This window comes from Monodelphis domestica, chromosome 1, assembly GCF_027887165.1.
Source record: "Monodelphis domestica isolate mMonDom1 chromosome 1, mMonDom1.pri, whole genome shotgun sequence".
Lineage (NCBI taxonomy): Eukaryota > Metazoa > Chordata > Mammalia > Didelphimorphia > Didelphidae > Monodelphis > Monodelphis domestica.
Genome location: NC_077227.1, coordinates 155,809,230 through 155,831,748, shown reverse-complemented (window position 1 = coordinate 155,831,748; position 22,519 = coordinate 155,809,230). Strand labels below are relative to the sequence as shown.

The window sequence follows — 22,519 nt, the reverse complement described above, 5'->3', positions numbered from 1 at the left end:
GGATAACTATACGCACACCCACATAGAGTGATGACAAAATTATGTTGAGAGCGGATAGGTAGGGGCATCGTATTGTTTGGGTTGACCTATTAAGTTTCGCTAGAGGAGGTAGCTTAGAGTTGAAATTTCAAGTTGGGAAATAGATACAAGGGGCAGCTTATATGGCTCCATAAAAAGAGTCAGAAGGTCCTGGGTTCAAATTTGGCCACAGACATTTCCTAACTGTAGGTCTCTGCAACAAATCGCTTAGCCCTTACCATTCTTTTGCCTTAGAACCAATACATAATATTGATTGCTTTCTTTTTTTTTATCTTTACCTTCTATAATACTGTGTATTGATTCTAAGGCAGAAGAGCAGTCTAAGGGCTAGGCAGTGGGAACCAAGTGACTTCCTTGCTTAGACTCACACAGCTAGGAGGTATCTGAGGCCACATTTGAACCCAAGGACCTCTTGATCCACTGAGCCACCTAACTCCCCGCCATAGTATTCTAAGATGGAATGTAAGGGTTTAAAGAAAAGAAAATGAATATAAACTTGAATTATCCAGGGCCCCAGCCCTCTGGATATGACTTGATTTAATAGGGTTAAAGGACCTTTGAGCAAAGCTAAGTGATTCTGGAAATCCCTACAAATGTGTCCCACCTCAGAGAGGAGAGTGGGGGACTGGTGGGACAGGCCCCAGCAATGGCGGATGCTGGGACAGGGAGGGCTGGGTTTGAACTCAGGGCTCTGTTGGTTTCTTGCCCTGACAGCTCTGGCGAGGACATCCTCATTGGCGGGCTAAAGCCATTCACCAAATACGAGTTTGCAGTGCAATCTCACGGGGTAGGCGTGGATGGCCCATTTGGTTCCGTGGTGGAACGTTCTACTCTGCCTGACAGTGAGTGACTCTGTAACTGCCTTCCTCATCCCCTTAACACCCTTGAAGTGCCTCTTCTCCTCTGTTCAGGGCCTGACTCAGCCACCTTAAGATTCTTCCTCTAATGAGGATTTATTTTGTAGCTGGAATAGCTCTCTGGCCTTGGAATCAGTTCTTCTCTTGACCTGACCACCTAGTAGCTCATCTAATTCAATATGGAAAACCACTTACTCTTCCTGAGCCTTGCTTTTTTCACCTGTAAAATGGGAGTGATAATCTATGCCTGCCTCACAGGGCTGTTAGGAAGATCAAATAGGAAAAGGGAACATACAAATTTTTGTAGATGATTTCTACAGCCACATCTTTTAATCAACTGAAAGATAAAAAAGAATGTTTACTGTTTGTGGATTATTTTTTAAAATTTGACCTAAAAAACAAAGTAGTAGCTCTTTCTCCAGCAAGTCCTTTTCTGTGCAAGATTTCACCAATATGTTAAGATCATGCAATATTTATTGACAGATGTAAACATAAAAGATTGTTTTGTACAATGAATTCTCTGATTATTAACATACAACAAGGCATGAAACAGTGAGACATTTTCAATTCAATAAACATTTATCAAGTGCCTACTATGTGCCAGGCATTGTGCTGAGGAATGGCATTACAGATATGAAAAAAGAGGAGGAACCTTCAAGGAGCTTGTGATCAAATGGAAGAAGACAACACCAAAAGTAAAAGTGAAATGCTGGGGCAGGGGATTGGGGGGGGAAAGAATCAAGGGGTACCTGGAAGGATCATGTTGTTCTGTGGAGCTGAAGTCAAGCAGAGCTGCTGCTGAAGAATGGAGTTACCCAGGAAGGTTGTGCACACTCTGGTAAAGAAGCTTCATCCTAGTCAAAGGTATTCATCATTGTCACAAATGAGATCCATCACAGAATCCAAGTTGAAGAAAAATTTCTTATGTATGGAGAAAGCTTCCAGATGCTTCTTTTTGTGCATAGCATCGAATCAAGAAATCTGGAACATTACAGAGTCTTCCTGGACGAGATCCATAACCACTCAAAAAAGTTTGGCCCGAGCATGCACATGAGAAAAACCAAATGAATGAAGATATCAACTGTTATGATCAACATGTAGATAAATAGAGCTCTTCTGTCAAATGTCTACAAAATATACGTAGATATATAAATATATCTCATATATAGATACATGTGGGGGTATATGTATACTCACACATACACATATACATATACATACATATATACATATATTTATATGTGTCTTGGACCAACAGAACAAATAGATGGTGGTCAAATGGAATGGGGAAAGCAGGCTGAATTACCTTTGAGAAATTGCAAAGCTCCTTGAATAACCCCAGACTTCTCCCCAAAACAAGAACCCATATTTTAATACCAATACTCTAGTCCATTTTTAAAATGTCTTCAAGTCATGGAACACATCAGTCTCCAAAGAATTCAAAAAGAAGATCACTCAGAGAGCAATAGGAAGACAAATGGTACGTGGGAGCTTAACATATAAGAATTAAAGAAAAGATGCCATGTGTGAAGGAAAAAGGCTGGATATTCAATAAGAGCAGGATAGTATTTATGCACCACTAGTTTTGGAAGAAGGGTTCTAGGACATTGGGTGGGCCCTTTGCAGTGAAATTATTGGAAGATGTGAGCAAGAATTGAATAGGATGGACAGGGATGGATGGGTTTGCTGTCTGCATTACTAAAGGAAAGATCCAAATTAAGGAGATCACAAATCCATTGCAGCTTCTTCCAGAGATGTTATTTATCTGTGAATTATGGGACATCATCATCTCTGAAGAAGAAAAATTGTGAATGACCCAAAGGTCAATAGGAAGACAAATGGTGGGTATAAGTGGCTCCAGCATATTTTTAGTAGTGAGTCTTGAACACTAACAGTAATGTGAAATGTCATCTAGGAAATATATGATCAGAAAATGAGGTGGGCCAGTCATTTATCAAAGGTGAAGAATAACAGATGGACAATCCAGATGCTACATTGGTGCCTAGAAAATATTTTAAAAGGAACTTGAGGAAGACATCATGGTACAGTGAAAAAAGAAGTTAAGGAGTTGGAGTTAAGAACCTGGATCCAAATTCTTGCTTTTCCACTTATTGCCTCATGACATCAAGCAACTTTCTTAACCTTTCTGGTCTCTAGTTTTCTTATCTATAAAATGAAGGAGCTAAATGACTTCAACTGTATGGACCCTTCAACCTCACAATCTATGATTCACTTTTTCCCATGATTTGTCTCCAACATACCATGTAGACACCCTGTGGAGGATAATGGAAATATACCAATCAGCAGGCATATCTTAGGGGCCTACTAAGTGCCAGGCATTGTGCTAAGTGTTGGGGCTCCAAATGCAAACCCCAAAGATGAGATAGGAATGGGCAAATGAGAAGAGTTTGTTTGAACAGCCATGAGGAATGGTGGGAAAAGGCACCAAGGTGCACTTAGAGCTTGGTCAGACAGTGAAGAAGCTACTGTCATCCCTGGCCATTACCAGTCATTCCAACTAAAATCCACTGGATTTTAATGACTCTGAAAGGGAGATCGAGGCTAACAACTTTGTGCAGTTCTGCCTCGATTAGATTCATTTCAAAAGCAAGTCAAGTCATCACCCCATTGTGGCACTGTTCCTTTTCAAAAAATGAAGGGTGAACATCAACTTTATTTAGGACTTGCTCAGAAACTAAACAGGTTGAAAACATGACAATCAATCTATAAATGGCATTTAAAGGCAAAATGGATTTTCTAAGCACAGTTGCTAGGACAGGACCCAGGGAACTCTCAAATGAGGAAATTTCTTCTAACAATGCATGCTACCTACCTTTTCAGCAACATATGGTCTTGGGGTGGGGGGGAGTCTTCTTTTTTGTCTTAGTATCAATTCTAAGACAGAAAAGCCATAAAAGATAGTGGATCTGGATTAAACAACTTGCCCAGGCCACACAGCTAGTATCATATAGTCTTAAAACAGTTGGGGGCAGCTGGGTGGCTCAGTGGATTGGTTCAGAGGCCTAGAGATGGGAGGTCCAGGGTTCAAATCTGACCTCAGACACTTCCCAGCTGTGTGACCCTGGACAAGTCACTTAACCCCCCATTGCCTAGCCCTTACCACTCTTCTGTCTTGGAATAAATACACAGTATCAATTTTAAGACAGAAGGTAAGGGCTTTTTAAAAAGAGTTACCTGGAGTAATTAGAGGTTAAGTTATTTGTCCTACAAGTACATATTAGTGGCTAGCCTTGAACCCAGGTCTTTTTGGCTTTGTGGTCAGCTCTTTATTTAGTAGACCAAACTGCCTGCCTCTGTTGCATAGCTAATATGGGCTCAGTACTGCTGAATGCAACATCTTAAGGTTTTTTTGTTTGTTGATCACTGGATAGACAATAAGTTATGCTGTGTATTGTGTGATTTGGCTTACCAAAACTTCAATAAATTTGAATCTTGGTGTCATGTACAGATGATCTCTATGATGCCTACACCCTTAAGTAAATAATAAGTTTCATTATTTGGAAAGGGCAGAAGCATTTTTATGGAAGCTCTGCTTTCCAAAGTACTTTGACAGACATCATCTTTATCAAAACCCAGTGAGATTGTTATCATCCCTGTTTTACAGATGGGGAAATTTAGTCCCAGTGAAATGAATCTAAAAATTACCCAATAAGTTAGTAACAGAGTCAGGATTAAAAAGAATTCAAGTCACATAACTCCAAGCCATTACTATTTCCACCCTAATACACTATATATCCCCAGACCCTTATCTCTTGTCCCATGCTCTGAAAGGTCCCTAACAATGCCTCTGTCCCATTCCCTCCATCATCTGTTTGGTTCTTAGCATCCCTCTCCTCTTGCTTTCATGCCATTCCCCGTTTGGTGCTTAGCATCCCTCTCCTCTTGCTTTCATGCCATTCCCTCTTTGGTGCTTAGCATCCCTCTCCTCTTGCTTTCATGCCATTCCCCCTTTGGTGCTTAGCATCCCTCTCCTCTTGCTTTCATGCCATTCCCCCTTTGGTGCTTAGCATCCCTCTCCTCTTGCTTTCATGCCATTCCCCCTTTGGTGCTTAGCATCCCTCTCTTCTTGCTTTCATGCCATTCCCTCTTTGGTGCTTAGCATCCCTCTCCTCTTGCTTTCATGCCATTCCCCCTTTGGTGCTTAGCATCCCTCTCCTCTTGCTTTCATGCCATTCCCCCTTTGGTTCTTAGCATCCCTCTCCTCTTGCTTTCATGCCATTCCCCCTTTGGTGCTTAGCATCCCTCTCCTCTTGCTTTCATGCCATTCCCCCTTTGGTTCTTAGCATCCCTCTCCTCTTGCTTTCATGCCATTCCCCCTTTGGTGCTTAGCATCCCTCTCCTCTTGCTTTCATGCCATTCCCCCTTTGGTTCTTAGCATCCCTCTCCTCTTGCTTTCATGCCATTCCCCCTTCTATGTCTGAGCCTTAGTGACTCTCCCCCTGACCTCTTTCCCCTTCTCACTCTACCCAGGGCCCTCAACCCCTCCTTCTGACCTTCGCCTTAGCCCTCTCACCCCATCTACAGTTCGACTCCGCTGGTGTCCGCCAGTGGAACCCAATGGAGTGATCGTGGAGTATCTGATCCTGTACAGCTCCAACCACTCAAAGCCTGACCACCTGTGGACCCTGCTCACCACAGATGGTGAGTGTGACTGGGCCCTCTGAGCCATCAGAGACTTCTCAAGCAGCTGCAAATTGGGCTGCATCTTCCATCTTCCTCCTAGACAGGTCCCAATGGTGTTATACCTTTAGAGAACTCCCTGGCTCATTCCAGAATGGAGGAAATTCTTTTTTTAACCAAAGCCTGCATTCTTATTGTTGATTTAGTTAGGAGTGAGCTCCTGGTGGGGGGCTGATTCAAACCCCTCTCACCCTTGGCCAGGCGGTTGGTTGGTGGGAGTGAGACGGGGGGATTGGGGAAAAGTAGGAGAGCTTTTCAAAGGCTTCTCTCTGACCATCCCCATTCGCCACGCGCCAACATGACTCTCTCTGCTTTTCATACTCCACTAGGAAACATCTTTAGTGTTGAGGTTCATGGGCTGGAAAGTGACACCAGGTATTTCTTCAAGATGGGGGCACGGACAGAGGTGGGACCGGGGCCCTTCTCTGGTCTGCAGGACGTGCTCACGCTGCAAGAGAAGCTTTCAGGTATGGTTGGGGAGGAGAGAACCCATGTGGGAGGGCTCCAGAGGAAGTGGGGCGGGGTACCCAGGAGGAGCCCGAGCCCTCCACCATTCAGGATCTAGTTCTGAAGTCAGAGACCATCTCCTTCCCACGTCCCCAAAGGTCCTTTCGCCTGGGCCCCTCTGTTGAGACCAGCTTGACCTCGAGTCATTTTAGGCAGTTCTGGTTTCAGGAAGAGGTCAGTTGGGTCAAGAGACCTGTTTAGTCTGGAGGCTTTGGGAGGCAGGAGCTCCATTTGGTGGGAAAACTGCATTTAATGAAGAGTCTGGTGTGGTGTGACTTCTTTAGGAGACAAGTTTGGTTTGACCGGGGAGGGAAGGGCAGTCGCTTCCCTGGCAGCTTGACTTAGAACATTTTCCAGAAACAGACTCTTCTGAATGTCTTGGGACCGCCAAGAGTCTTGTAGGAGGCAAGGCTGGGTTAGGGACCCTTCCAGCGCGCAGCCGCTACCTGGCACATGGCCAACGTCCGTGGGGCCCACGTCTGTGCATTAGCGATATGTTCTGGGTCTTCCCGCGGCAGGCATAAGGCCCCGCAGGAAACCTCAAATGTTTGGAGCTTCCTGTAGTATGTGATACTGTTCATTGTGCGTATTGTCTCTCTCACTTCTTCCAGATGTCCTGGACGTGCACTCGGTCACAGGCATCATTGTGGGTGTCTGTCTGGGCCTGCTCTGCCTCCTGGCCTGCATGTGTGCTGGCCTCCGAAACAACTCCCACAGGTGAGGGAGGGATAGGGAATGAGGGGTGCAAATCACCTCCTCTATGAAGCATAACCCTGAAGAGTGGTAGTGGGCCAACAAGCATGCATTGTGCTAAACACTGGGGATACAAATAAAACGTTAAAAAAATACTGGGGGCAGCTGGGTGGCTCAGAGGATGGAGAGTCAGGCCTAGAGATGGGAGGTCCTGGGTTCAAATCTGGCCTCAGACACTTCCCAGATGGGTGACCCTGGGCAAGTCACTTGACCCCCATTGCCTAGCCCTTACCACTCTTCTGTCTTGGAGGCAATACACAGTATTGACTCCAAGACGGAAGGTAAGGGTTTAAAAAAAAATACAACTTCTTGAGGATACAACCAGTATTTTAATTTTAATTTATTTTTATTGTTTATAACCCTTACCTTCCACCTTAGAATCAATACTTTGTATTGTTTCCAAGGCAGAAGAGTGGTAAGGGCTAGGCAATGGGGGTCAAGTGACTTGCCCAGGGTCACACAGCTAGGAAGTGGCTGAGTCCAAATTTGAACCTAGGACCTCCCATCTCTAGGCCTGGTTCTCAATCCACTGAGCTACCCAGGTGCCCCCAAGAAGAAAATGGCAGCAGCTTATTAGGGATAGATTCTCTTATAAGTGGGAGATATCTTTAACCCTTGAATGATGTCAAGGAGTAAAACCATGGCCTCCCTCCAAATGGCCCCTGGGCACCCCCATCCAAGAACAGACACCAGGGCTGGAGGAACCATTAGTGAAGAGTATAAAATGGAAGAGGGGGTTTGGAAGAATCCACTATTTCCTTTAAGGGTGACTCCCAGAATTTCTTTGGTCATTTCCCCCCTTACCTTATCCCATCCATCTTCACTGTCACTAGTCTCTTTACCCCACAGCCTTCTTTGGTGGGGAGGGTCTCGGTGACATTCTGATATTACTCTCCAGAGGATGCAATTGGCAAGCACTGATGAAGGAAGTTTTCCCCCTCCCTCTTTCTCCACTCGATCATCTTGGATCAGAGATTAAAAAAAGAGAAAGGGCTAGTGGAAATAGGAAAAGCTATTATATGTTTCCAATTTGAATAATTTCCTTAGATACAAAGAACTCTAGTAAAGACAGCCCTGCCTAGCCCTTCCCCTTTCTGCTATACTGAGTCAATGAGATATTTCCCCTTGCCAGTGAAGATAGGCCCAAAAAAGAGTCAGTTTTTCCTTCTTCCCAGCTTTTGGACTTAATCTGGAATCAGAGGAATAAGGATCAAGTCTAAGGCATTTTCTTTTTTTCATTTTTTTCTCTAATAAGTTTATTGATTACTTTTAACATTTTTTAAAATTCTGAGTTCAAATTCTCTCCCACCCTCTACCAGTTCCTCTGGTATCCTTTGAGAAAGCAAGCAAAGTGATATCAGTTATATATGTGAAACCATGCAAGACATATTCCCTATTAGGAAGGCAACAGACTCAACTGCTTCCTTCTCTCAAGCATCCTTCACCTCACCCCAGTCAGGGTCAGAAGATAGGGTTTTCAGGATAGGTGGGAAAGAGATGCTTCTTCTGAGTGGGTATACCACCTGTTAACCCAGGCTGACCATTGGATCATAGATTTAGACCTAGAAGAGGATTTAAAGATTGTTGAGTTCATTTTAGAGATGAGGAAACTGAGGCTGAGAGATTAAGTGACTTTCCTAGAGTCACACAGAGAGGCAGAACTCAACCTCCAGTCTTCCTGACCCTTATCCATCACTCTATCTGCTACTCCACAATGGCAGAGTCTGCTGTTTGTCTTTGAACCTATCCAGGTGTTGGGACAATGATTTCCTGTTTTAGAATAGATAATTGTTGAGACCTCTTTCAATTGAGAAATTCTGTAGCTCTGTTCTATGATGAGTTTCTATAGAATATGAAGAAAATGAAAGAAATAAAAACAGATGGGAATTCATGGCCAGGTGATAAATCAGAGTTAATTCAGGAGTCCTTCCAAGGATTTAGGATCCACTTGGGCATTCCCCATTGTCAATGGCTTCTGCTAGATTTCTTCAAGATTCTTCCCCCCATCTCCCACCCCAAGCATACCCTCTGATTCCTTTGCCTTTTTCTCCACCTCTCTTCCTGTACAGGGAAGCACTCCCTGGCCTGGCCTCTCCCACTGCTGAGAACCCGAGGCTTTACTCCCGAGCCCAGCTGGGTCCACCTGGCCCCCCTGCTGCCCATGAGCTGGAGTCCCTTGTATGTCCTCATCCTCGACTCCAGGATGGATCGCTCTCTCCTTTCCCCGACCTCGACGAGGGAGCTGAAGTGCACAGCCTCATGGGGGGTGGCATTGAAGGTCGAGGCCACACCAAGAGAAAGGTGACATTTGGGGACGCTGGTCCGCAACCCCAGGCTGACCATCTCTCTGTAATTTGGTGGCTTCCTACATGTCAGTTCTCTGCTAGGACACCAGGGGGTGGCAGAGTATAGCATGTGTCAAGTGATGGCTTCCATTTCCTCTGGACCAAATGTCAATTGGGGGAAGGGAGAGCAGATGGACCACCGTCCCTCTGGCAAATATGGCCAATTTGGTTCTCACGGAGGGGGAGGCCTCCATATAGACACCACAGGTGACCCCTGGTGACCAAGAGCCCTGCTCCAAAGAGCTACCATGCCCTCCAAGGTCAACCCCCTCCCCAAGTAGATCTCAGCATCTCCTGCGGGCCCTTCCTTTTACTCTTCCCTATTCTCTCCCTTCCGCGCAGTGGGCACATCTAAATCAGAGCCAGCAGTCAAATGGGATAAACTAAAAGCAGGAATATAACGGTTCCAGATCCTGATCATTCATCCAAACCTCCTTCCTTCCCCCAACTTGGTGATTCACTTGCCACGCTCCATCTCCATTTTAGACTCTGGAGACTTAACCAGATGCCTTTCCCAGTGTAAAACAGATTCTTCTCCTCTCCCCACACACACAGGTACTGACCCCTGCCCTAAGGTCCTTCCCAGTAGAGCCATCTCTCACATCTTTCCCATCAGGAAAGAGGTAGTCAGTCAACTAGATCTCCTGTCTTTATCCTCTGGGTCTTGCATCTTTCGCCTAGAAACGTCATGGTTGAGCTTCCTGCCTCCAGCAGAATCTAGCTTTGACTTTGGACACTGACTGGTCCTTTATCCTTTGCCTGCAGGTCACATGGGCTCAGTCAGGAGGACTGAGCTGGTCAGGAACCTGGGCTGGATGTGGGACCCCTCAGACAGGTACTAACCCTGCTCTGACCCAGGCCCTGCTGCCCCCAGCCGGAGCAGGGCAGACTCTGCTCCTGCAGGCCCTGATGTATGACGCCATGATGGTTAGTGTGGGTGGACAAGCAGGAGTGGGGAGGGTTTGGGTCCAGCATTTGGTGGGTGGGAACAGCCTTCATCAGGTATAATCTAGTCATTCTTTTTGGGGATAAATGAGGTATCCCATTAGCTCAAATGATTTTGTAGAAGAAGTACAAGGGAGATTCCAGGAGTCTTCCCCTGGGAATGAATGAAGGTGGAGAAGGGTATATGAATGTTTAGGCACTGGTTCTGGGGCATTGGGGTTTTATCCGAGGTGGGGATTCATCTCTCTGTACCTACTTGGGTTACACCAACCTGCATTGGTCAGTGGCTTATAAAGGGACATGAACCACCAGATTGATCTCAGAACCATATGGGAATCTCACAATCTCAGATCCACCCACTGTGGTTCTAGAGCTTCTCTGATTTAGGGGATTGGAACAACTGGATGTCCATCTCCTGGGCTTTTGTCCATTTGATGCATATCAGGATAATTCTCATTTATAGAACACATTCAGGTTTATAATGAGAAGGCAGAGTGGAGTAGTGGAAAGAACAGGTTTGGAGGCAGAGCACTGGAACTGTGTTCTGCTATTTAGCATCTTTATGACCTTGGTCAAGTGTCTAAATCTTTCTGACTTTCATTTTTCTCATCTGTAAAATGAGAAAGTTGGATAAGATGACCCTTAAGATCCCTAGCTCCTATGATCCTAGAAAGAGAGGGCTCTGTGAGCCAGGTCTAGAGTTGGGAGTTCCTAGGTTCAAATATGACCTCAGATATTTCTTTGCTGTGTGACCCTGGGCAAGTCACCTAACCCAGATTGCCTAGTCCTTCTGTCTTTGTGTTATTTAGGAAAGGTTTAAAACAAATTTAAGACAATGAGCTTTTCTTGCTATTCTGTAAAATAGGTTATTATGCTCATTTTACAGAGAAAAAAACCGAGTCTCAGAGAGGTTGTCTTCAGTCTTCGGACAGCTAGTTTTGGAACTATGGCTGTAAGTCATGTTCTTTCCACTACAGTGAGCTGCCTTTCCATGTGCAGTGAATGTGCAGTTCTGTGTACCCCACAGAGTCTGATGGTTACTCTGGGTTCCCCCCAGATGTGACGGTTGTTCATTGCTCCCCCCCAAATCAGGGATGTGACAACCATTTGATCATCCTTCCGCTCTTAGGTGTGGAAGTCACTTGGTGCTCTTCTCAATGTTTTTGATTTTTATTTTCTGTGCTCTTTGTTCCTACCAGAGTGATGGAAGAAAGAAACCACTTTCAGCCTACAGGAACCAAGTGGAGGCTGATGTTATTGTCCACTCTGACTTCTCAGCATCTGAAGGGCACCATGGTCCTGAGCTCTATGGCCCAGAGCCTAGGGACCCCACACCCCCTAGGTCTCCAGCCTCCCCCTCCAATAGCAGTGAGCTGGGGCTGGAAGCAGACTGGCCAAGTGGAGACCTGGGAGGAGATGAGCTGGAAGCCACTGGACAAGGGCTGGACAGACAGACTCACCAGCCAGAGGCAGCTAGTGTCCAGGGCCTCTGCAATGGCTTTCCTCAGCGGGGAGATGCTCTGGAGAAGGTGGCCCCTGAGCACACTGACACCTACAGGGGTGGGCAGCTGATAAAGGGATCCCCCACCCTTTCTGGACAAGCGGATGGTCTTCAGGGTGGTTCTTCTGGTCTCCTCTCATCCACTACAACCCAAAGTCTATGGCCCTGACTGGCAAAGCTTGGCACCCATATGGTCTGAATCATGCGAAACAGCATTTGCATTTGTGCACATGTGTGTGTGTGCCTCCTCACTAAGCCATGTGGAGACCTCCCTGGGACCCTTGGGAGGAGCCAGTAGGTGCCCTGGAGTAGTTAGATCCCACATCCTAGGAGTCTACTCTTCCCAAAGTGCCTCACTTCTCTTAGGCAGTCACTCCTTCCTGCCCCTTCAGATCTAGGCTCCTGCCCACATCATCATCCGTGTGCTTCTTTGACCCACGCCCACAGGGATTCACGCAGTTGGTTAGTGGGTCGGGAGGAAGAGTGGTGTGTTTGCTGGGGAATCACAGCCATCTTCTGCCACATGCTTTGCTCAGTGCTTGTGAGAAGGAGAAGTAAATGGGTTAGTAGATAATATTCTTTCTAGGACAGTCTCCGGGAACAATTCCTGTGACTGTGGCCTGCCAACCTTTCCATGACTCCACATCCTTTATTACACACTCTGAGAGTGTCTCTAACACCCTGTCTTAGCGAGACAGTGCCACCCCTAGACTGCCTCCCTCTCTGGCTGGGAGGAGGTAACTCCAAGTAGGTCCAGGTGCCTAACATTCTAGGTGCATCTCCTTCCCCTCACCCACCTTTCCTGCTGTGTGCACAAGGGACTCTGAGGCCCCTCTGAACAAACTTTGTTTTATTTTGAGCAAAGCCTGGTTTACAGCCACTTGCTACTCTTCCCTCCCTGTGTCCTGTCTCTCTGCCCACCTTGTAGTCTTTCCAGCCATCCCCATTCTCCATTGCTCTGTCTCCTTTCCCCCATACCCATTCTTCATCTTCCTCAGACTTTCCCTCTTGTCTCGCCTTTCTTCCCCCTTCTTCCTTCTCTGCCCCTGGTGCCATTTCCCTCCTTATTCTTTCCTCTCTTGCCTTTTCCCTGTAAATGCCTTCTATCTCTCCTTGGTTGTTACTCTCTCTTCCCTGGCTTGTCTTCTCTCCCCACTTCCCTCTCCTGCTTCTCTTTCATACCCACTTTTTCTTTCCTCTCTCCTCCCCCCATCCTGTGTATCTCCCTCATTTAGTGTTTCTCTTTTCCTTTTTGCCCTCCTGTGTATCTCCCTCATTTAGTGTTTCTCTTTTCCTTTTTGCCCTCTTTCTCCCCCTCTTTGCCTCTCACTTTCTTCCCCATCTCTCAGCCCTCTCACAGTCTCTTCTAAACTACTATTTTTATCTCTTCTCCATCCTTGTCACCATCTTCCCTTTTCACTTCTCTTGTGGTTGTTTTACATTTCCCTCCTCACAACAGGACTACCTCACATCTGTTTCAGAGGCTGAAGGGATTCCCCTGCCCCATTCATGTTACTGGTTCTCAGAACCACCTTTCTGATGCAGCTGTGCCCACGGCAGTGACTTTTAAGGTTGCTTTGGGAGGATTCTCGGAGCACTTCCAGCTTTTGCTGCTACTAAGCCGCCATCTTGGCTCCATCCCCATGCAATGACTTTGTACAACCCATAGCTCACCTGCCTGTCAGGTGCCTTTATGAGAGGCTCACCCTCCCTCCCTCTTCCACCCTGGCCTTGGACACAGCTGGATTAGTTCAGTTTATCCAACAGATTTTGGGTTTTGTTTTCATTTCATTTTAAATTTGGGGCAGTCATGTCATAATCTAAATCGGATATTCACCTGGATAATCCATTTTCTCTCTGATTTAACCTGCCAGTGGAGTGGTTAAAAAGGGGGCATACCCCAGCTCCCACATGACCCAAGAAAGTCCAAAGGGCAGCTACCACAGGTTTGGGGCTAACCCTGGCCAATTCTCCTACCTAAAAGGACTCCCCTGCTTTTGAAACTTGACTTAACCCTAATCCCCAGCACCAGACAGATCAGTGGAAGTAGCAGCCCTCCTATGGAGCATTGAACTTTCCCAGCCCTCTTTTTAGGGTTCTGCCTTCAAGTTAGGAGCCCTGAAGGGGGGAGGGAGGGAGATCTCCATCTACCCCACCCCCATGCCTAAGATTTATGAAAGGACTCCTGAGAAGGATGGGAGGTGGAGGCGGGGTGAGAGGATGCCATGTTTTGTTCCTTTCATTTAAACTCATTTCTGAAATCATTGTAGGATCTTCTCCAAGGCCCTTTCCGTCTCTAAAACCTGCCATCCAAGCACAGCGCTTGGCATATATTACTTTTTTAATAAATACTCATTGATGGATGGCTCGCATTCCCTAGGCAGGAGGAGAGACACTTGCTTTTCTGTTCAGCCCGTTCCCTAGGGCACTGTGTTTGGGATTCAGTTGGGAAGAGGCTTCTCCTTGTTGACTACTTTAAGCAGGATAGAGAGTCATGGGTACTCTGGCTTCTGCATCAAATTAGAAGCCGTCTCCTTTTCTTCCCCCCCCCCCTTTAAATCATGAAATATGTCCCAGAATTCCTATAGCTTCATCCGACTATTGATGTGGAAACAGAAGGCATCTGTGTGTTTATTCCATGTTTGTTTCAGCCATGCTCGGTACCCTTGACCTGTAGACCTGCCCCCCCCCCCCCAGTCACCACTAGCATAACACTAAAGATCACTGAGGTTGGCACTGGAGGCTGATGAACCCAGACCATTCATTGCTCCTGCCATTTCTTTAGCCTTTGGGGTTACAGCGTGACTCCACAGCTGTGCACACTGGCTCGTTGCTCAGAAGGTCAGAATTCTTGCTTTATTTTCTTTCATGTTTCTATCCTGATGTTTATGGCAGCAGCTCAGCCCTGACTGTATGCTCCTAGCGTGGCACTGTGTGTCCTCATTTTTCATGTCCTTGTTTAACAAGCAGTGAAATCCTGGTTTAAATTAAGTAGCTGCAAATGAGACAATTTATAACCCATTAGGTTGGGATGGAAAATTGTTTCTCAAAAGCAAATAAGTAATAAATCTGGTCTCTGCCTATAACTCATACTTGATAAGAAAGTGGGCCCGATCCTCTCCAGCGTTCCAGATGCTATTGGAGTGGGCAGGTAGTCCTGGAGGTGCTGGGTGCGTCTCTTCCAAGTGTACCTCCTGGGGAAGAGATCGTTGGTACGTGACAGGGTAGAGTCTCCACTCTTTTATCACTTTTCACTGATGCTGCTTTTTTCCAAATGATTTTGCTTTAAGATTTCCTTCCTATGATGCATGACAAGTGTAATCAGCACCTGCCCTACTATTTATCTGTATTAGCTCATGCTGTATTATTTAATTATCCCTTTATTTCCTTAGCAGCTTCTTGCCTCTCCTCACAGATATTCTTTAGCATTAAGATGCCAAGATGGCAATGACCATGTATCCCTTCATTAATGAATTAATAAACTATTTTCAAAAAAAAAAAAAACCAACCTACTGTGTTCTCCACAGGAGCCAAATTCAGTTCAATTTAACAAGCATGTGTCAAATACCTACTGTGATTTTTGTTATGTTTTGGTTTTTTAACTCTTACTTTCCATATCTTAGAATCAATGTTGATTCTAAGGCAGAAGAGTGATAAGGGATAGGCAGTGGGGGTTAAGTGACTTGCCCAGAAATGTCTGAGGTCAGATTAGAACCCAGGACCTCCCATCTCTGGACCTGGTTCTCCATCCTCTGAGACATCCAACTGCCCCCAAACACTTGTGGTGTTCAACACTGGGAATACAAAGGAGGGAAAACAAAAGCCCTGCCTTCAAGGAGCTTACACTCTGGGGGAAAGAGACAGAAATGGACAGATTTTATACAGTTAAGTCAAGACTTAATTTTATTTGGACTTTGTCATTTCAGGGTGGGGTGGGTGCCTTCCAACACCTGGAAGAATCACAAAAGGCAGTGATAGGAGGTAATATTTTAGCTGGTCCTTGAAGATGCTAGGGCAGTGATGGCAAACCTTTTAGAGACCGAGTGCCTAAATGGCACCCTTGCAAAGCACATGAGCCCCCTGCCTTATCCAAGACAGGAGAGGGAGGAAGTGTTCCCATTGGGATGCTGGGCAGAAGGCAGGTAATGGGAGAAATGTCCTCAGATGCAGTGGAGAGGAGGTGAAAAGCCTCCCCTTCTCCTACCATAGGTTTGCCAACACGGGGCTAGGGGTTCCAGGAAGCAGAATAAATGAGGTAAAAGATTTCAGTGCAATGATTAATAAGATTAATAATAGGGGGCAGCTGGGTGGTTCAGTGGATTGAGAGCCAGGCCTAGAGATGGGAGGTCCTGAGTTCAAATCTGACCTCAGACACTGTATAGACTGTATAACACAGACAGACTATATAACCCTGGGCAAATCACTAAACTCCCATTGCTTCTCCCTTACTGCCCTTCTGCCTTAGATTAATACACAGTATTGATTCTAAGATGGAAGATAAGGGTTTCAAAAAAGAGATTAATAATAGCTAGCATTTTTGTAGTACCACCATCGATGTGCCAGGCACTGTGTTGTGCTTGACAATTATTTCCTTTGTTGATCCTATGACAAAAATCCTGGGATATGGGTGCTATTATTATTCCTGTTTTACAGATGAGGAAACTTAGGCAAGCAGCAGTAAAATGACTTCCCCAGGGTCACAGAGCTTGTGAGTGTGTGAGCTTGAACTTGGGTCTTCCTGACTCTAGACCCAGGGCTCTAACCATGTCCTCACTTAGCTGCCCTAGTAATGCTGTATGGGGAGCTTTAAGGGGATCACCTGGCTGGCATGTAGTGTTCCTGGGGGAATAGTATGAAATCTACTGGGAAAAAGAGGGCAAAAGTAGATTATGAAAGTCTTTAAATGCCCCAATGTAGGATTCTGTATTTTATTCCAGAAGAGGCTTCTTCAGAAGAGGAAGAATAAGGTCAGACCTTCACTTTAAGAATAATCATTTGGGGGCAGCTGGGTGGCTCAATGGATTGAGAGCCAGGCTTAGAGACAGAAGATCCTGAGTTCAAATCTGGCCTCAGACACTTCCTAACTGTGTGACCCTGGGCAAGTCACTTAACACCCATTGCCTAGTCCTTACCACTCTTCTGCCTTAGAACCAATACCCAGTATCAATTCCAAGACAGAAGGCAAGGGTTAAAAAAAAAAGAATAATGATTTGGGTACATTGAAGAGGGGAGACACTAGAGGCAGAGAGAACCATCAGGAGGCTATTGCAACACAGGCATAAGGCTAGAAGGACTGGAAAGGGGGGGGGGGGGAGGTGGCCATGTGATTGGAGAGAACCAAAAAATAGTATCAACTTACAGAGGTAGAAAACTTTTCTGCCCAAGGAAATGTCTTTAAGGTGAGAAATGGATGAAGGGAAAGTTTGTAGCTGTAGATCAGGAGTTAGAAGGGATCTCAGAAGTCCTACTCTTTCCTTTCACACATGAGGAAACTGAGGCCCAGCATGTTAAGTTAATCTAATTTGTTAATTCATTCAGTAGTATTTGACCCTTACAGATCCATTTTTATGGGATTTTCTTGGCAGATACTGGAGTAGTCTACCATTTCCTTTTCCAGGGTGTCCATTTTACCATTGAGGAAACAGAGGCAAACAATGGTTAAGCAGCTTGCCCAGGGTTGCACACAGGACTCTAGTGCGTGTCCTTCTGACTCCAGGATCAGCACTTTATCCACTGGGCCACTTTAGCTGCCCAAATTAACCAAAAGGTATGCATGCAAAATGAAGTACTAGCATGCCTGGAAATGGGTAGCAAAAAGGTAGGGAAGGGTAACACCGAATTAGTGACAGAACAAATATTTGAAATCAGGTTTTGTGACTCCAAATCCAGCCTTCTTGCCACTGTCCTGCAGGAATTCATTTTTCCCACTTTACAAGCACATGGGGGGAAAGATCTGAGCTTTCTCCATAGGAAGCTTCGAGGCTATCTGGGCCTCACTTTGTTAACCTTATGCCTTGTCTCCCTCCACCTTGAGAAGAAGAATGGAAAACCTGAAAGACACCATTTTCTACAACTTGGGTATCTTCCTTCTGAGCCATATATAAACCTTTATGAACTATATACTTCCTCAAGAAACATATAGACGTGATTCCTGCATTCTAGAGGTTAGGGATCTAGGAACATATAGCTGGGATACTGTCCCCACGCATCTTAAATGCACAAAACGCAGGAGCATTATTAAGTGCCAACAACATGCCGTGCTAAGCCCTGGGCTGACCAAGACAAAAATGAGGAAACTGGCCCAACATGTCAGTTAATCAAACTTGTTATGTTGTTTAATGGTGTCTGACTCTTCATGACTCCATTTTATGGGGTTTCTTGTAAGATACTGGACCAAGGTTGGCCATTTCCTTCTCTGGGGTCCCCACTTTACAGTTGAGGAAACTGAGGCAAACAGAGATTAAATAACTTGTCCAGAATCACCCAGCTAGTGAGTATGCTTCAAAGAGTTTACATTCTATGTACACTAGTAAGTAAATATAAATAGATAATTCAAGAAAGATAGAGTAAAGGGGCAATGGGATAGCTTGGTAAATAGAAAGCCAGACCTGAAGATGGAAGGTCCTGGTTCAAATCACTTCCTATCCATATGACCCTGGGCAAGTCATTTGACCCCAATTGCCAGCCCGTACCACTCTTCTGCCTTAGAATCAATACTTAGTAGTGATTCTAAGACAGAAGGTAGAAGTTTAAAAAAAAAAGGAAAGAGTGAAAATAATTGGTGGGGAAGGGGAATCAGAAAGGATTCATGCAGAGGTGTTGACATCTGGACTCTGCTTTAAAGGAAGCTACAAAGTCTCTAAGTGAGAGGCAAATAGAGAATGCATTCCAGACATGAGGAACCACATGCAAAATCATGGAAGTGGGAACTAAGAAAGGGTATATTCTAGCAGGTCAGCAGGAGCGTGGGAAGTGGGAAGTGGGAAGGCATAAGCTTCCCTGAGAGCAAAGACTACCTTTTTTGTAGCAAAGTGCCTGACACCTATAGTTGGTACTTAATAAATGCCCCTTGACTGCATCTGAAGGGTGCCATGTTTCACCAGCATCACCTCTCTGAAGATTCCATATGTTGTCCTAGAGCAGCGGTTCTCACCCTCTCAATTTGTAGCAACGAGAATAGATATTTGAAGATTTTTGTGTAGCTGAATGGCATGAACTGTGGTTTTGGAATATCATTCGGCAACTCTGTGGATAATGAATTAAGACAGAGGAAGCCCTAGTAGTCTAAACTAGAGGTGATAAAAGACTGAAGTAAGAGACTGGGACAATGGAGAGATTCACCGATAGAGAGACTGAGGACATAGAAACATGGGAGAAGAGTCAACGATGACTCCAAAGTCTTAACCTGAGTAACCAGAACGTGGTGATTCTGTCAACCAAAATGGAGCCGTTTGGGAATGGGATGGGTTTAGGGGCACATATAAGTGCTGTTTGGTGCATGTTTGGCTTGAGATAGCTATGGAACATCTGGGAAGAGAAATTCAGAAGGCACCTGGTAATATAGGGTGGTAGCCCAGGAGAGAGATAACGACTGGATCAATAGATCTGGAAGTAACCTACAAAGAGAAGATACTTGAATTCATGGGAGTTAACAAGTTTGCCAATCCATGGGAATTTATAAGGAGGGGGAATGCTGGGAGAGAATGGAGGACAGAAGTCAGACTTAGAAGATTGCCAAATTAAGTACCTGGGAAGTCAATGATAGGCCAGCAAAGGAGACTAAGAATGAGTGGTGAGATAGGCAGGTAGGAAACTAGGAAAAAAAGAATCAGGCCTAGAGATGACTACTAAACTGACCTCAGACACTTCCTAGCTATGTGACCCTGAGCGAGTCACTTAACCCCAGTTATCTAGCCCTCATTACTCTTCTGCCTTGGAACCAGTACATAAGACAGAAAATCAGGTTTAAAAAAAGAGAAGAGTGCCATGAAAATCCAAGAAAGAATAAAAGGGGAAAGTCAAGAAGGATAAGGATTGAAGACCATTGAATTTAGCAGTTAAGAAGCGGATTGCCTTGGAGTCCAGGGTTTTCAGACAAGTAAGTAGGGAGGTAGGAAGTCAGATGGTAAGGAATGAGAAGGAGGAAATAGAAGCAATGAATGGAGATACTCTTTTCTAGGAATTTGACTACCAAAGGGAGAAAATAGATATGATAATAGCTTGAGGCTAATGGCAGGATCTAGTAAAGTCTTTTTCAATTTAAGGTAGATAGTAGTGAATTTGGAGGGGTGGGGAAGGAGCTCCTGAATAAGAAGTATTGAGAGTAGAAAGGAGGAGTAGCCCCCGATGGAGACCAGAGGGAATGGGACCAATGCACAAGCAGAAGACCATCTGTTCTTGGTAAGATCATTGTTTTACCAGAGACTAGAGAGAATAAGTAATGAAGAAGACCAGCTTGCAGGTGCTGAGGGAGAAGAAAGCTCCTTGGACAAATGGCCAATAGGGGACAAAGTTGTCTGCTGAGAGAGGGGGGGAAGGTTTGAGAAGTGAAGACTTTTAGAAGAGATGCTATAGGGGCTTGGTAGATGGAGAGGCAGGTCTGTAGATCAGAGGTCCTAGGTTCAAATCTGGCCTCAGATACTTCCTAACTGTATGACTCTGGGCAAGTCATTTAACCCCAATTGCCTAACTGAAGGAGGAGGAGGAGGAGAATAAAAGCATTGCCAGGCAACAAGAAAGGCCAGGTAAAATCAGATAAATTTCTAGGAAATGGAGTCCAGCTGTTTGAGTGACTCTCTCCATGCCCATTTAGCAGCATCTAAGAAGGAACTGAAGTAGCACTTTGGGGATCTGAATACTGGCCTCAGTCCTCTCCCTCTGGATCTGTGGACATGGAACATACTTCCTCAGCAAGACTAGAGCCCCATACTAATGGGAGCAGGCAAAAGAGAGGTTGGGTAAGTACGGATTCACTGACTCTCACCCCAGAGTGAATTGGTAGGTGAGATCCTCAAGTATTAGAGGAAGAGACGGGAGGCTGGAAGGACATCACTGAGGAAGATAGTAAATATATTCGTATGTTAATATATTACCAGCTGTTGCATATTATTCTGGCTATAAACTTTTTACAAGTTTGGAGGATTAAATACTTCTGAGCATGACTTTTAAAACCAGCAGCAGCAATTTAAGTCAACTCCACCTCTCTGGGAGTTGGAGAAGGGAGGCACAAAGTGGGGAGGTTGTTGATCTCCTGCAATGGGAAGCAATCATTTCAGTTTCTTTAACCCTCATCTAACAGTTGTTCTCTTTAACAATAATAATAGTTCATATTGAGGGGCAGCTGGGTAGCTCAGTTGATTGAGAGTTTGCCTAGTGATAGAAGGTCCAGAGTTCAAATTTGACCTTAGACACTTCCTAGCTGTGGGACCCTGGGTAAGTCACTTAACCTCCATTGCCTAGCTCTTATCACTCTTCTGCCTTGGAACCAATACACAGCATTGATTCTAAGGCAGAAGGTTAAGGGTTTTAAAAAATAATAGTTCAGGGGAAAGCTGGGTAGCTCAGAAGATTGAGAGCCAGGCCTAGAGATGGGAGGTCCTAGGTTCAAATCTGACCTCAGATACTTCCCAATACATAATATTGATTCTAAGGCAGAAGGTAAGGGTTTTAAAAAAATAGTTCACACATATATAGCACTTGAGAATTTAGAAAATATTTTCTATACAATATTTTATTTGATCCTCTGAAATAGATCTATGAGCTAGATATGTGTGATTCTTCCCATTTTATAGATGATAAAACCAAGGCTCAGAGAGGCTAAACAAACTTGCCCAGAATTACAGAGTTAGTATGAGTCTGAAGTGGAATAATGGTAATAATCATTAGCATTTATATATATTATATTATATTATATTATCACATTTGATCCTAACAACAACTTTGTGAAGTAAATGTTATTATCCTCATTTTACAGATGTAGAAATTGAGGTCAAGAGAGTCTAAGAGGCTTCCCCAGGGCCATAAAACTAGTAAATGTCTAAATCAGGATTTGAATTCAAGTCTTACTGGCTCCAACTTCACTATCCATTGATGCTATGTTCCCTTGATGATGAGCACAGATTAATTACCAGTTCAGTGTCCTGGGGCAGCTAGGTATTGCAGTGGATAGAGTGCCAGGCTTGAAGTCAGGAAGACTCATCTTCCTGAGGACCATCTACCCTTCAGATGCTTTTTAGCTGTGTGATCCAGGGCAAGTCACTGAATGTTGTTTGCCTCAGTTCCTCATCTGTGAAATGAGTGCACCAACAAATTTGTGGAAGACCTAAGAATTCCCAAAGTTGCACAGGCCTGTTTAAATTGAATTACATGCCTCTAACCTCATTTCCATTATTTTAGATATAACCTGATTGCTTTGCAATCACTCATGGCCAAAGCCTCTTGTCCCAGAATCAAGATCTGGGAACGAATGAGGAGAATTGGTAAAAATCTAGATTGTCCCCATCCATCACTCATTTTATAGATGCAGGAACTTGAAGCCCAGAGAAAGGAATAAACATTGTCCAAATCCTGAAATGGGATTGAACAGCTCATGGATGACAGAGACCAGTCTGTCTTCACTCCTAAACCCACCAATTCTAATGGCACAGATCAATGTGAGGTTCTCTCCCCTCCTCAGTGAAAAGATTGTACCTGATTCCAGACAAAGATCAAAGACATAGAACACAGGCAGAATTTAATAGAAGGGTTACAGTGGATAAAATACCAACAATATAAATTGTAGCATTTAAAGCCTGTCACAATCTGGCTCCAGTCTATCTTTCCAATTTCTTAAAATTCTAAATCAATGATCCAATGTTGTTCCCCTCTTTGTA

General features: G+C 44.8%; 1 protein-coding gene across 2 annotated transcripts in view; it reads left to right on the top strand.

The window, feature by feature from the left end:
• The window catches only part of IGDCC4 (immunoglobulin superfamily DCC subclass member 4), a 48,960-nt gene extending 33,808 nt beyond the window's left edge, over positions 1–15,152 (top strand). Inside the window, exons 14-20 of one of the 2 annotated variants that reach the window (XM_016428246.2) lie at positions 754–881; positions 5,388–5,558; positions 5,927–6,064; positions 6,716–6,821; positions 8,927–9,158; positions 9,968–10,129; positions 11,347–15,152. In XM_016428246.2, coding sequence (XP_016283732.2) covers positions 754–881; positions 5,388–5,558; positions 5,927–6,064; positions 6,716–6,821; positions 8,927–9,158; positions 9,968–10,129; positions 11,347–11,817 — 1,408 coding nt within the window. In that variant the 3' untranslated portion in view covers positions 11,818–15,152. Of the gene's footprint in view, positions 1–753; positions 882–5,387; positions 5,559–5,926; positions 6,065–6,715; positions 6,822–8,926; positions 9,159–9,544; positions 9,894–9,967; positions 10,130–11,346 lie in introns of those variants that run through there. The other variant, XM_056808583.1, reaches the window with a different exon arrangement.
• The last annotated feature ends 7,367 nt before the right edge of the window (positions 15,153–22,519 follow it).